General features: G+C 45.3%; 1 protein-coding gene across 3 annotated transcripts in view; it reads right to left on the reverse strand.

The window, feature by feature from the left end:
- Nucleotides 1-2,948: 2,948 nt before the first annotated feature.
- The window catches only part of LOC106579321 (unconventional myosin-Id-like), a 127,904-nt gene continuing 115,649 nt past the window's right edge, over nt 2,949-15,203 (reverse strand). For all 3 annotated transcript variants that reach the window (XM_045702477.1, XM_014159139.2, XM_045702478.1), the window contains one exon: nt 2,949-6,063. In XM_045702477.1, coding sequence (XP_045558433.1) covers nt 5,907-6,063 — 157 coding nt within the window. In that variant the 3' untranslated portion in view covers nt 2,949-5,906. The remainder of the gene's footprint in view (nt 6,064-15,203) is intronic.

The following is a 15,203-nucleotide window of genomic DNA, read 5'->3' on the forward strand; positions in this document are numbered from 1 at the left end:
AATGAAAAATGGCATAGATCTCATATCCAGAAGAGAATCCAGCTTGTTACAAGATTGAGACATAAAGAATAGAATCTGGTCGAATCACTGCATTATCTATGACCATTCAATCTGTCTCCATTTGATTTCAATTGGCCATGGGGTAAATCAAGACAATATAATCAAAGAGTATGAAATATAGCACAACTGCCGACTCGTAGTTCGACCTAATTTATACCAACATGTCATGTGCAACCAGAGGGAAAAATAACTCGAGACCACCTTTACTCCACACACAGAGAAGCGTACAAAGCTCTCCCTCGCCCTCCATTTGGCAAATCTGACCATAATTATATCCTCCTGATTCCTACTTACAAGCAAAAACTAAAGCAGGAAGTACCACTGACTCGCTCAATACGGAAGTGGTCAGATGCACAGATGCTAAGCTACAGGACTATGTTGCTAGCACAGACTGGAATATTTTCTGAAATTCATCCGATGGCATTGAAGAGTATACCACATCAGTCACCGGCTTCATCAATGACATCTTCCCAACAGTGACCATACGTACTGTACATATCCCAACCAGAAGCCATGGATTAAAGGCAACATCCGCACTGAGCTAAAAGCTAGAGCTGCCGCTTTCAAGGAGAGGAACACTAATCCGTACGCGTATAAGAAATCCCGCTATACCCTCCGACAAACCATCAAACAGGCATAGTGTCAATACAGGACTAAGATTGAGTCCTACTACACCGTCGCTTACGCTCGTCGGATATGGCAGGGCTTGCAAACTATTACGGATTACAAAGAGAAGCCCAGCCGCAAGCTGCCCAATGACACAAGCCTACCAGACGAGCTAAAATATTTCTATGCGCACTTCGAGACAAGCAACACTGAAGCATGCATGAGAGCACCAGCTGTTCCAGACAACTGTGTGATCCCGCTCTCCATAGCCAATGTGAGTAAGACCTTTAAATAGGTCAACATTCACAAAGCCTCAGTGCCAGATCGATTATCAGGACGTGTATTCAGAGCATTCAACCTCTCCCTGACCGAGTCTGTAATACCTACATGTTTCAAGCAGACCACCATCGTCCCTATGCCCAAGAACACCAAAGTAACCTGCCTAAATGACTACCAACCCATACCACTCGTGTCTGTAGCCACGAAGTGCTTTGTTAGGCTGGTCATGGCTCACATCAACACAATCATCCCAGAAACCCTAGACTCACTCCAATTCGCATACCGCCCCAACAAATCAACAGATGACGCAAACTCTATTGCACTCCACACTGCCCTTTCCCACCTAGACAAAAGGAACATCTACGTGAGAATGCTGTTAATTGACTACAGCTCAGCGTTCAACACCATAGTGCCCTCAAAGCTCATCACTAAACTAAGGACCCTGGGACTAAACACCTCCCTCTGCAACTGGATTCTGGACTCCCTGATGGGCCGGCCCCAGGTGGTAAGGGTAGGCAGCAACACATCTGCCACGCTTTTCCTTAACACTGGGGACCCTTAGGGGTGCGTGCTTAGTCCCCTCCTGTACTCCCTGTTCACCCACGACTGCGTGGCCAGGCACGACTCCAACACCATCATTAAGTTTGCCGACGACACAACGGTGGTAGGCCTGATCACTGACAACGATGAGACAGCCTATAGGGAGGAGATCAGAGACTTGGCAGTGTGGTGCCAGGACAACAACCTCTCTCTCATCATGAGGAAGACAAAGGAGCTGAATGGCCCCATTCACATCAACAGGGCTGTAGTGGAGCGGGTCGAGAGCTTCAAGTTCCTTGGTGTCCACATTACCAACAAACTATCATAGTCCAAACACACCAACACAGTCGTGAAGAGGGCACGGCAACACCTATTCCCTCTCAGGAGACTGAAAAGATTTGGCATGGGTCCCCAGGTCCTCAAAAAGTTCTACAGCTTCACCATCGAGAGCTTCCTGACTGGTTGCATCACCGCCTGGTATGGCAACTGCTTGGCATCTGACCACAAGGCGCTACAGAGAGTAGTATGTATGGCCCAGTACATCACTGAGGCCAAGCTTCCTGCCATCCAGGACCTCTATACCAGGCGGTGTCAGAGAAAGGCCCTAAACATTTTTCAAAGACTCCAGCCACCCAATTCCTAGACTGTTCTCTTTGCTATCGCACAGCAAGCAGTACCGGACCACCAAGTCTAGGTCCAAAAGGCTCCTTAACAGCTTCTACCTTCCAAGCCATAAGGCTGCCGAACAGTTAATCAAATGGCTACCCGGACTATTTGAATTGACCCTTTTTTTACGCTGCTGCTTATCATCTATGCACAGTCACTTTACCCCTAATGTACAGATGACCTCAACTAACCCGTACCCCCACACATTGACTCGGTACCCATACCCCCTGTATATAGCCTCAATTGTTATTTTACCGTGTTACTTTTTTGAACTTCAGTTTGTTTAGCAAATATTTTCTTACTCTGCATTGTTGGTTAAGGGCTTGTAAGTAAGCATTTCACGGTAAGGTCTGTGGTATTCGGCGCATGTGACAAATTTGATTTGATTTAGTGATCGTCCATCAGAAGGCTGATGATGTGTCTGTTGAGGACAGGGAGTGGGAAGTGGTGATGCTGTCGACCTGACCTGACTGACTGCAGAGGCTTTGGCTGTCGTGACGTCATCTAGGGAAACAGCTGCTAGGTTAGCAGGCGGATTAGCGTGGTTTGGCTCGCCCAAAAATCACACAGATTTTTGGGCGAGGAGAAGGAAGAAAACATCACAGACTAGCCTATATACCAGCAGACCTTGATGAACCATGTATTTTCCTGGTTGAAGAGAGATAAAAGGGGTGTCCTCATCACATCTCTCCATTCACAAATTTGCACACACACACGCACACACGCACACATACACAAGACTTGGTGAGTAATATCAAATGCTGTATGCCAACAAAAGATGAAGTCATTGAGCAAACTTGAGCAAATACATTTATTAATCAAATAACTATCATTGTGTCTCTTTGCAGATAACATAAAACAGTGAAGTTCCCTTCAGATTTGGTCCAAACACTTTCTTTCATTATCAATATTGATATATTACATAAATACGCGAAATATAAAATTAGGCACGTACATTTGCTGATCAAACTATCTATATATTCATCTAGATATTTGGTGTGTTGAATATATTGAAGGAAATGAGAAGATACAACAATGTTATAAATCTTCCCCAATTTAAAATTTTCAGGTATCATTGCAGTACAATTTAAACCATTTTAACGATTAAAAGTTGGGAATAGGGGACACATTGTAATCAAAAGGGTTACCAACAGAAGAAACTCAATGAAATATCATAGACGGGGATCCCTTCATGGAGGAACTTTAGTGATATATTGCTCAGAAAAAAAATAAACAATTGAAGGAATTGTAGGTAAAGCTTTGGATCAGACAAGTCAAACCCAACAGAAACCAATGAGGGACAAGGATGCAGCAGACAACACCTTCTAGAGTCACAGATCACAAACTAAGGTAAAGCTGAAAGAACATTGAGTGTAAGAGACTAAATGGCTATGGACTCAATAAAAAGAATCTGGAAAACGTGATGGAAAAAGTAACCTATTTTCACTTTGACTACTTTTTCCCCATTTGCACTGGATGTACGGTAGAGGACTCAGGATATGAATAGTCTCCATGCTGCACCCCAAAGAGTGACAGTGAACCATTAGAATCCTTACTCAACTGAAGAACCACGTGTTGTTACCATCTTATTTATGTAGTAGTGGGGAAAGTGGGCATCTCATCAAGCTCAGTGTCTTCATTGATGCACTTTCCCTCTCTCTTTCTCTTTCGTCTCCTCCTTCCTTTCCCTCTCTCCTCAGGGCACGGGGGAGGGGGGTTCAGAGTAAACTCCTCCTCGGCTCTGCAGTGGCACAGTCTACCCACCCGGGCAGAGTGCCAAGACGTGATGGAGTGAGGGGAGAGAGAGAGCGATAGAGAATTAGAGGAGAGGAGAGGAGGCAGCCAGGCTGGGCTTTTGTTCTCAGACAAAAGTATCCTTCCATACAAGACAGGCATGTCGGGAGACATGAGAGAGAGAAACCTATTTCAGTGGGATGTGACACAGTCACAGACAGAGCATTGTAATGATGAGTAGTGGAATAGACATATTGTATAACTGGAGGATGTGGGGGATAGCTATAGTTGGCCTTCTCATAATAACCAAGTCTTACAGGCAGCCCTGAGGATTAGCCACACATTAAACACCTGCCGTTTAGAGATCCTACTGTGACGTCACTGATAATACCCACAACACAATACATAGCCTACAACTTTCCCCCAATACAGGGACATTTTCTGGTCTGAAGTGGCTTATTAACCAACAGAACAAGGTCATCATAGGCCATAGCTGCAAGGTAAAGGAATATTTCTTCAGTGGAGAGGGACGCTAACTAACTAATTACAATACCAACTTTTCCGGACGATATTCAAAGCAATTAGCGCTCGGTAGCAATTCTGAAAGTGATTAGAGAAAACCTTTTTCACTCTGAAAAGAATTCCAAGTGACAGAGCGATATCTGCAGCAGTACTTTGACACTGAAACTAGAACTACTGGAAGTAGGCCAAGGATCTTGGGAAATGACGGTGTTCATCATACCCCTCCACTGTCACCTCAGTCGAAGTCAATACCCACTGGGCACAGACGGCAATTCAACGTCTATTCCCATTCGTCCATTCCAATTCAACGTCTATTCCCATTCGTCCATTCCAATTCAACGTCTATTCCCATTCGTCCATTCCAATTCAACGTCTATTCCCATTCGTCCATTCCAATTCAACGTCTATTCCCATTCGTCCATTCCAATTCAACGTCTATTCCGAGTGGGTTCAACATCATTTCCTTGAAATGACGTGGAAACAACGTTGATTTAACCAGTGCGTGCCCAGTGGGCCTAATCAGTCACACAGGAACACAATACTACTGATTTACTGCGCGGGTACAGAGTCGACTTCTTTTCTCTCGTCTATGGAAAACGTACAACATCTGGCTGTGGTCATATAGCATAGACGTGCTGAAATGTTGACATAATGGATTAAGTCATTTACAATGCATCAATAAATCATTACCTAGAACTACTGCCATGAAATGTACACAATCTGGCGGGGCCACTCATAAGCCCATTTTGCGTAATACTATAAGCATGTAGAGTACTATTATTGTACATACAGTACACAGAGAGAACAGATAACAGGTTTTAAATTGAGATTTTAATGCTCCCCTCAGAGCACATCGTGACGTTCGGGTTCAAGATATGCTCAACACATCCCACTCCACAGCCTGTGACTAACCGACTAAACCCTTCTCTGTGCCTCTGACACGGGTTCCGTCCCTGAAATACACAGGACAACATTCTCTCCCGCTCTTGTTTCCGATGTGTGCATGTAGGACTGTCTGTGAGTCTCTAGTCCAAAACCAAAGGGTAGTGTTAAAAAAATGTTCCATCAAATCTCCACTTTTGATCAAAAATAAATTACGAAATCTGATTCTAATCATGATAAACCAAAGCTAGCGTAATATAAAATGATTAATGCCCCAACAAAACATATGAACTTGATATTGAAAAGTGAAGGGGAAAAAAAATCTACTCTTTGGTGAATTATTGTTGTGCGAGTTTGTCTAACAAAAAAAAATACATTTGCATGTATTAAACATCTTAAATGTCCTATTGAAAAAAGAATTGTTGTGTAAAATAAATACCCATTCAAAAAAGGTACACATTCGGCATGTTTGTCATTCTGAGAGCTCAAATCCTCCCATGCATCATGCCATACTATCTAGTTCATTTGTCAGCTCTATACCTAACAGATATATGGTTCTTGTAGTCTTCATTTGACACTTGTCATCGTCACAGGCCGAGTGGCCCCCGAGAGGCCCTTTAGTTTCCAGGAACTGCCAGGATGTAACCGGAGCGGCTCTTAGTGAAGTCTGGCTGTGATTGGTTGATTTTGGGCTCCACAATGATGGTGCACTTCCTGCCGTTCATACTGCACTGAATGGGACTGGCGATATTCACTTGCAGCTTCCTCTTCTCACTGCAGAGAGAGGGAGAAAGAGAGCGAGAGAGAGGGAGAAAGAAAGACTTGTTAAGCATGTGTTGTACATGCATAGCTTACAGCTGTTACATCAATATCAGCAGAGAGAGAGAGTATGGTGTATGATGTGTGGTGTATGATGTATGGTGTGTGGTGTATGGTGTGTGGTGTATGATGTGTGGTGTATGATGTGTGGTGTGTGGTGTATGACGTGTGGTGTATGATGTATGGTGTGTGGTGTATGATGTGTGGTGTGTGGTGTATGGTGTATGATGTATGATGTATGGTGTATGATGTGTGGTGTATGATGTATAATGTGTGTGCTCGTTCAAAAGGCTAAAGGCCTTTTTACACCAAAAACACTGATATGGTTCACTGCAATTGAATGTGCATCCTTCACCATTGTGGATATCCCTCGTCATAATATGGACATGACAGCGAACTGGATGCCAACGGGCATAGATATAGACTATAGAGCAAGGCTCTCCATCCCTGTTCCCGGAGAGATACCATCCTGTCGGTTTTCGCTACAACCCTGTTCCTGGAGAGCTACCATCCTGTAGGTTTTCACTCCAACCCTGTTCCCGGAGAGATACCATCCTGTCGGTTTTCGCTACAACCCTAATCTAGTGCACCTGATTCTAATAATTAGCGGGTTGACCAGCTGAATCAGGTTAGTTACAACTGGGTTGGAGTGAAAACCTGCAGGAGGGTAGCTCTCCAGGAACAGGGTTGGAGTGAAAACCTACAGGATGGTAGCTCTCCAGGAACAGGGTTGGAGTGAAAACCTACAGGATGGTATCTCTCCAGGAACAGGGTTGGAGTTAAAACCTACAGGAGGGTAGCTCTCCAGGAACAGGGTTGGATAAAACCTACAGGAGGATAGCTCTCCAGGAACAGGGTTGGAGTTAAAACCTACAGGAGGGTAGCTCTCCAGGAACAGGGTTGGGTTAAAACCTACAGGAGGATAGCTCTCCAGGAACAGGGTTGGAGTGAAAACCTACAGGAGGGTAGCTCTCCAGGAACAGGGTTAGGGTTAAAACCTACAGGAGGGTAGCTCTCCAGGAACAGGGTTGGAGTGAAAACCTACAGGAGGGTAGCTCTCCAGGAACAGGGTTGGAGTTAAAACCTACAGGAGGGTAGCTCTCCAGGAACAGGGTTGGAGTTAAAACCTACAGGAGGGTAGCTCTGCAGGAACAGGGTTGGGGTTAAAACCTGCAGGAGGGTAGCTCTCCAGGAACAGGGTTGGAGTGAAAACCTACAGGAGGGTAGCTCTGCAGGAACAGGGTTGGAGTGAAAACCTGCAGGAGGGTAGCTCTGCAGGAACAGGGTTGGAGTGAAAACCTACAGGAGGGTAGCTCTGCAGGAACAGGGTTGGAGTGAAAACCTACAGGAGGGTAGCTCTCCAGGAACAGGGTTGGAGTGAAAACCTACAGGAGGGTAGATCTGCAGGAACAGGGTTGGGGTTAAAACCTGCAGGAGGGTAGCTCTCCAGGAACAGGGTTGGAGTGAAAACCTGCAGGAGGGTAGCTCTCCAGGAACAGGGTTGGAGTGAAAACCTGCAGGAGGGTAGCTCTCCAGGAACAGGGTTGGAGTGAAAACCTGCAGGAGGGTAGCTCTGCAGGAACAGGGTTGGAGTGAAAACCTACAGGAGGGTAGCTCTCCAGGAACAGGGTTGGAGTGAAAACCTGTAGGAGGGTAGCTCTCCAGGAACAGGGTTGGAGTGAAAACCTACAGGAGGGTAGCTCTGCAGGAACAGGGTTGGAGTGAAAACCTGTAGGAGGGTAGCTCTCCAGGAACAGGGATGGAGAGGCCTGCTATAGACCATGGTAGACTGGTAAAGTAGATTGACAATAGCGAGCCCACGCTAGGCTAGCCTATAACCCAGGAATGATCCCTGTGCCTGTACTGTAGGTACGGCTCACCAGCCGATTGGCTTTTAGCGCTTGCCACATCTAGTGAAGGGGTTTCTGGCTGAACGGCCATCTTGCACTATTCCCTCTTTGAGAGGATCAATGAGGCTAATCTAAGATTTGTTGAGGGGAAAAAAAGCATTTGTGAGGGAGTCAGGGTGTGTGGGCAAACAGACGGAGTATTGTAAAGTGTGTGTTTAAGAGCTGTAACTAGTGGTACAGTGAACTACAGCACCTGGGAAGAGAGGGAGAGAAATGCTTGTCTACGTAATCCAACTCTCATCCTGACACCATTCCAACATAACGACGGTCGCTCGCATCGTTTGTCAACAAACATAATTCATGATAATACCCTTGGTGACTCGTGGAAACGGCCGGAGCCAAAACATCCACTCAACCAGTGGTGCTAAGTCTACAGAAATTAATCAGCGTGACCTCGACACCCATTAGTTACGCAACAACGCCTAACAAACAAAAACAAATCACCTCAAACTACCCACGTCAGACTTCTGCATTATACATACAGCACTGTAGCCTAGCAATGAGGGCTGCAGCGGCGCAGGGTTACCAGGGCAACCCTACAAACCTCTCCATATGTCATGGCCGCCCATGCCAGGGCCAGCCAATAGGACAACAGCTCTGATGAATGCCCGGGCCTGTCTCTGGTGCTGTCACCACCTCTCTTTCTCTCCGTCCGTCTCTCTGTCCGTCCGTCTGTCTCTGTCTGGCTTTTTTATGGCTGTTTTGGAGCAGTGGCTTCTTCCTTGCTGAACGGCCTTTCGGGTTATGTCGATATAGGACACATTTTACTGTGGATATAGATACTTTTGTACCCGTTTCCTCCAGCATCTTCACAAGGTCCTTTGCTGTTGTTCTGGGATTGATTTGCGTGGTCCCATGGTGTTTATACTTGTGTACTATTGTTGGTACAGACGAACGTGGTACCTTCAGGTGTTTGGAAATTGCTTCCAAGGATGAACCAGACTTGTGGAGGTCTACAATTTTTTTTCTGAGGTCTTGGCTGATTTCTTTTGATTTTACCATGATGTCAAGCAAAGAGGCACTGAGTTTGAAGGTAGGCCTTGAAATACATCCACAGGTACACCTCCAATTGACTCAAATTATGTCAATTAGCCTATCAGAAGTTTCCATGACATCATTTTCGGGAATTTTCCAAGCTGTTTAAAGGCACAGTCAACTTAGTGTATGTTAACTTCTGACCCACTGGAATTGTGATAGCAAAATAATCTGTCTGTAAACAATTGTTGGAAAAATTACTTGTGTCATGCACAAAGCAGATGTCCTAACCGACTTGCCAAAACTATAGTTTGTTAACAAGAAATTTGTGGAGTGGTTGAAAAATGAGTTTTAATGACTCCAACATAAGTGTATGTAAACTTCCAATTTCAACTGTATATGTGCAGATGAGGATGTGCAAGTAGAAATACTGGTGTGCAAAAGAGCAAAAAAACAAAAACAAATATGGGGATGGGGTAGGTAGTTGGTTGGATGGGCTATTTACAGAAGGGCTGTGTATAGCTGCAGTGATCGGTAAGCTGCTCTAACAGCTGATGCTTAAAGTTAGTGAGGGAGATATAAGTCTCCAACTTCAGTGATTCTTGCAATTTGTTCCAGTCATTGGCAGCAGAGAACTGGAAGGAAAGGGGATGACCAGTGAAATATACCTGCTGGAGCACGTGCTACGGGTGGGTGTTGCTATGATGACCAGTGAGCTGAGATAAGGTGGAGCTATACATAGCAAAGACTTATAGATGACCTGGAGCCAGTGGGTTTGGCGACGAATATGTAGCGAGGACCAGCCAACGAGAGCATACAGGTCGCAGTGGTGGGTAGTATATGGAGCATTGGTGACAAAACGAATGGCACTGTTATAGACTGCATCCAGTTTGCTGAGTAGAGTGTTGGAGGCTATTTTGTAAATGACATTGCCGAAGTCAAGGATAGGTAGATACCCTCATAAGACTGACTATGTTTGGCAGCATGAGAGCAGGCTTTGATGCGAAATAGGAAGCCGATTCTAGATTTCTATAGTTTGGATTGGAGATGCTTAATGTGAGTCTGGAAGGAGAGCTTACAGTCTAGCAAGACACCTAGGTATTTATAGTTGTCCACATATTCTAAGTCAGAACCGTCCAGAGTAGTGATGCTAGTCGGGTGGGCGGGTGCAGGCAGCGATCGGTTGAAGAGCATGCATTTAGTTTTACTACCATTTAAGAGCAGTTGGAGGCCATGGAAGGAGTGTTGTATGGCGTTGAAGCTCGTTTGGAGGTTTGTTAACACAGTGTCCAAAGAAGGGTCAGATGTATACAGAATGGTGTCGTCTGCGTAGAGGCGAATCAGAGAATCACCCGCAGCAAGAGCAACATCATTGATATATACAGAGAAAAGAGTTGGCCCGAGAATTGAACCCTGTGGCACCCCCATAGACTGCCAGAGGTCCGGACAACAGGCCCTCCGATTTGACACACTGAACTCTATCTGAGAAGTAGTTAGTGAACCAGGCGAGGCAGTCATTAGAGAAACCAAGGCTGTTGAGTCTTCTGATAAGAATACAGTGATTGAGTCGAAAGCTTTGGCCAGGTCGATGAAGACAGCTACACAGTACTGTCTTTTATCGATGGCGGTTATGATATCGTTTAGGACCTTGAGCGTGGCTGAGGTGCACCCGTGACCAGCTCGGAAACCAGATTGCGAAGCAGAGAAGGTACGGTGCGATTCAAAATGGTCGGTGATCTGTTTGTTCACTTGGCTATTGAAGACTTTAGAAAGGCAGGGCAGGATGGATATGGGTCTGTAACAGTTTGGGTCTAGAGTGTCTCCCCCTTTGAAGAGGGGGATGACCGCGGCCGCTTTCCAATCTTTAGGAATCTCAGACGACAGGAAAGAGGCTGAACAGACTAGTAATAGGGGTTGCAAAAACGGCGGTGGATAATTTTAGGAAGAGAGGATCCATATTGTCTAGCCAAGCTGATTTGTAGGGATCCAGATTTTGCTGTTTTTTCAGAACATCAGCTGTCTGGATTTGAGTGAAGGAGAAGGGGGGGGGGCTTGGGCCAGTTGCTGCAGGGGGTGCAGAGTTGGCTGGAGTTGGGGTAGCCAGGTGGAAAGCATGGCCAGCTGTAGAGAAATGCTTATTGAAATTCTTGATTATCGTGGATTTACAGTAGCCCCAACACTCTCTGGGGTAGAACCATGCTGTAGCCGGAGGACAGCTAGCTTCCGTCCTCCTCTGGCTACACTGACTTCAATACAAAACCTAGGAGGCACAGTAATTAAGACAACTTCCAGAGGACGTCCTCCAACCTATCAGAGCTCTTGCAGCATGAACTGACATGTTGTCCACCCAATCAAAGGACCAGAGAATTAATCTAGTACTTCAATCATAAGCTACAGCTAGCTAGCACTGCAGTGCATAAAATGTGGTAGTTGACTCAAAGAGACAGAAAGACAATAGTTGAACAGTTTTGAACAAATTAATTTCTTCAAAAACAAAAGAGAAGCAGCGTAAAGAGAGAGATAGCTATATTTTGAATTTTTTTCTCTTTAATTTACTTAGCTAGTTAATGCAGCTAGCTAATTTAGCCTACTCAAACACCCGGCTCAAACAGAGGAATGCTATTTATGTTGGATAGCCTTAGCTAGCTAGCTAACACTGGAACTCTCCCAAGTCAAGGTAAGCTTTCGGTTTCATTAATTTATTGCAACCGGGGCCCGCTGGTGTAACTGCTAAACTGCTTGCTGTACACTGTACTGCGTGATTTGTCTAATAGAAACGTTAATTTTCAACTGTTGGACTAATGATTACACCCTAAATCAGCTAGATGCAGGCAAGAGTGTGCAAGGCACTACTGAATGTGCCACTGTCTTGATTAATCCAATTTGTCTCTTGACATGTGCACAGTTATAAACCTTAATTCGTAGGCTTGGTTGTAGAAACCTCATGATGAGTATAGGGAAAATTTGAGTATCATGTAATAGCCTAAACCTATCGATGTTACATTGAGCTGGGTGAATGGAAGAGAGTCATCCAATATGTTGTAATAGAAATAAAGCCATGCTCATAAAAATAAATAAACATCCTCCCTAATCTTAAAGCACCGACTGCCACTGACACACACAGACATTGCATAGAATATGTGTATTGGGAGATCTTTATATGTGGCTAATACTAAGAAATCCAATACTAAGTGACCAGTCTCAGTCGAGTTATCTCCCCAGGGGGACACTCAGACACCACTGCCTCTGCTACTAGAAAAAAACATTATTTCCTACTCTCTTCTCTGTCTCTTCTCTGACTTATGAATCCTCGGCCCCATCTACCCCAGCCTCTCTGAGGATAAAGTGGAAGAACAGGAAGAGAAGTAGGGAATCTTCTTAGAGGTTGGGGACTGACAGGACAACCTATCTGCATCCAGGCAACACAGCTGACTCATCCTTTTAGGAGTGTTTTTGTCTCAGAGCCAAGCTCTCCTGTCTCCTGCAAAATATATGAGAACTTCCCAAACTTAAGAGATACAGGTAAAGTCACTCAGCAAAGCCACTGTGGCTTGCAGAAGACTCTGGGCTCAGGATTAGGTTATATACTAAGCAAAAATCTAAACTCAACATGCAACAATATTTATGATTTTACTGAATTACAGTTCATGTAAGGAAATCAGTCAATTTAAATGAATTCATTAGGCCCTAATCTATGGATTTCACTTGACTGGGCAGGGGCGTAGCCATGGGTGGGCCTGGGAGGGCATACGCCCACCCACTTGGGAGACTGTCCCACCCAAGCAAGGCCCAGCCAATCAAAATGAGTTTTTCTCGACAAAAGGGCTTTATTACAGAAAGAAATAGTCATCAGTTTTATCAGCTGTCCAGGTAGCTGGTCTCAGACGATCCCGCAGGTGAAGAAGCCGGATGTGGAGGTACTAGGCTGGCGTGGTTACACGTGGTCTACGGTTGTGAGGCCAGTTGGACCTCCTGCCAAATTCTCTAAAACGACGTTGAAGGTGGCTTATGGTAGAGAAAAGAACATTCAATTCTCTGGCAACAGCTCTGGTGGACATTCTTGCAGTCAGCATGCCAATTGCACGCTCCCTCAACTTGAGACATCTGTGGCATTGTGTTGTGTAACAAAACTGCACATTTTATAGTGGCCTTTTATTGGCCCCAGCACAAGGTGCACCTGTGTAATGATCATGCTGTTTAATCAGCTTCTTGTTATGCCACACCTGTCAGGTGGATGGATTACCTTGGCAAAGGAGAAATGCTCACTAACAGGGATGTAAACAGATTTGTGCACAACGTTTTAGAGAAATAAGCTTTTCGTGCGTATGGAACATTTCTGGGATCTTTTATTTCAGCTCATGAAACATGGGACCAACACTTCACATGTTGCATTTATATTTTTGTTCAGCGTAAAATAATTGATATGCATAGGTTATATTTAAACCTATTAAAATCTTCTCTGAGAGAATTTAAAGTCCCTTTCAAAGTGCTATGCTGGGAAATACCTATCAAGCTAACTAACGACAGAGGACTTGTGGTATGATGCAAATATGGGCAGATTACTGCAAATCTGGACAGTGCATGTGAATAGACTGTCTGTGGCAGAGACAAAGACAGACCAGATGCTCAACAAGAGTGCAGGTTCTATGCCAAGAGCAGCACGCCTGCCCCGAGGGAGGGGCTCCATAGGGTGCTGTTGATGTGGATCAGAGAGGGAGAGAAACCCCCACTGTTCGCCTGTCAGATCGTATTTCCCTGCTTTCCTTAACAGCAGTTCTAAAATAAAACCCGCCAGCCTCCTCTGATCAATACTGAGTGTGTGTGTGTGTGTGTGTGTGTGTGTGTGTGTGTGTGTGTGTGCACGTGAGTGTGTGTGCGCACGCATGTCTTCACTGACATTTTCAACCTCTCCCTGACCGAGTCTGTAATACCTACATGTTTCAAACAGACCACCATAGTCGCTGTGCCCAAGGAAGCGAAGGTAACCTGCCTAAATGATTACCGCCCCGTGGCACTCACATCGCTAGCCAAGAAGTGCTTTGAAAGGCTGGTCATGGCTCACATCAACAGCATCCTCCCGGACACCCTAGACCCACTCCAATTCGCATACCGCCCCAATAGATCCACAGATGACGCAATCTCAAATCGCACTCCACACCGCCCTTTCTCACCTGGACGAAAGGAACACCTATGTGAGAATGCTGTTCATCGACTACAGCTCAGTGTTCAACACCATAGTGCCCACGAAGCTCATCAATAAGCTAAGGACTCTGGGACTAAACACCTCCCTCTGCAACTGGATCCTGGACTTCCCGACAGGCCGCCCCCAGGTGGTAAGAGTAGGCAACAATACGTCTGCCACGCTGATCCTCAACACTGGGGCCCCTTCAGGGGTGTGTACTTAGTCCCCTCCTGTATTCCCTGTTCACCCACGACTGCATGGCAAAACACTACTCCAACACCATCATTAAGTTTGCTGACGACACAACGATGAGACGGCCTATACAGTGAGGGGAAAAAAGTATTTGATCCCCTGCTGATTTTGTACGTTTGCCCACTGACAAAGAAATGATCAGTCTATAATTTTAATGGTAGGTTTATTTCAACAGTGAGAGAAAGAAAAACAACAAAATCCAGAAAAACGCATGTCAAAAATGTTATCAATTGATTTGCATTTTAATGAGGGAAATAAGTATTTGACCCCTCTGCAAAACATGACTTAGTACTTGGTGGCAAAACCCTTGTTGGCAATCACAGAGGTCAGACGTTTCTTGTAGTTGGCCACCAGGTTTGCACACATCTCAGGAGGGATTTTGTCCCACTCCTCTTTGCAGATCTTCATTAAGTCATTAAGGTTTCGAGGCTGACGTTTGGCAACTCGAACCTTCAGCTCCCTCCACAGAATTTCTATGGGATTAAGGTCTGGAGACTGGCTAGGCCACTCCAGGACCTTAATGTGCTTCTTCTTGAGCCACTCCTTTGTTGCCTTGGCCGTGTGTTTTGGGTCATTGTCATGCTGGAATACCCATCCATGACCCATTTTCAATGCCCTGGCTGAGGGAAGGAGATTCTCACCCAAGATTTGACGGTACATGGTACATCACCACGTCCATCGTCCCTTTGATGCGGTGAAGTTGTCCTGTCCCCTCAGCAGAAAAACACCCCCAAAGCATAATGTTTCCACCTCCATGTTTGACGGTGGGGATGGTG

Source organism: Salmo salar, chromosome ssa19, assembly GCF_905237065.1.
Source record: "Salmo salar chromosome ssa19, Ssal_v3.1, whole genome shotgun sequence".
Taxonomy (NCBI): domain Eukaryota; kingdom Metazoa; phylum Chordata; class Actinopteri; order Salmoniformes; family Salmonidae; genus Salmo; species Salmo salar.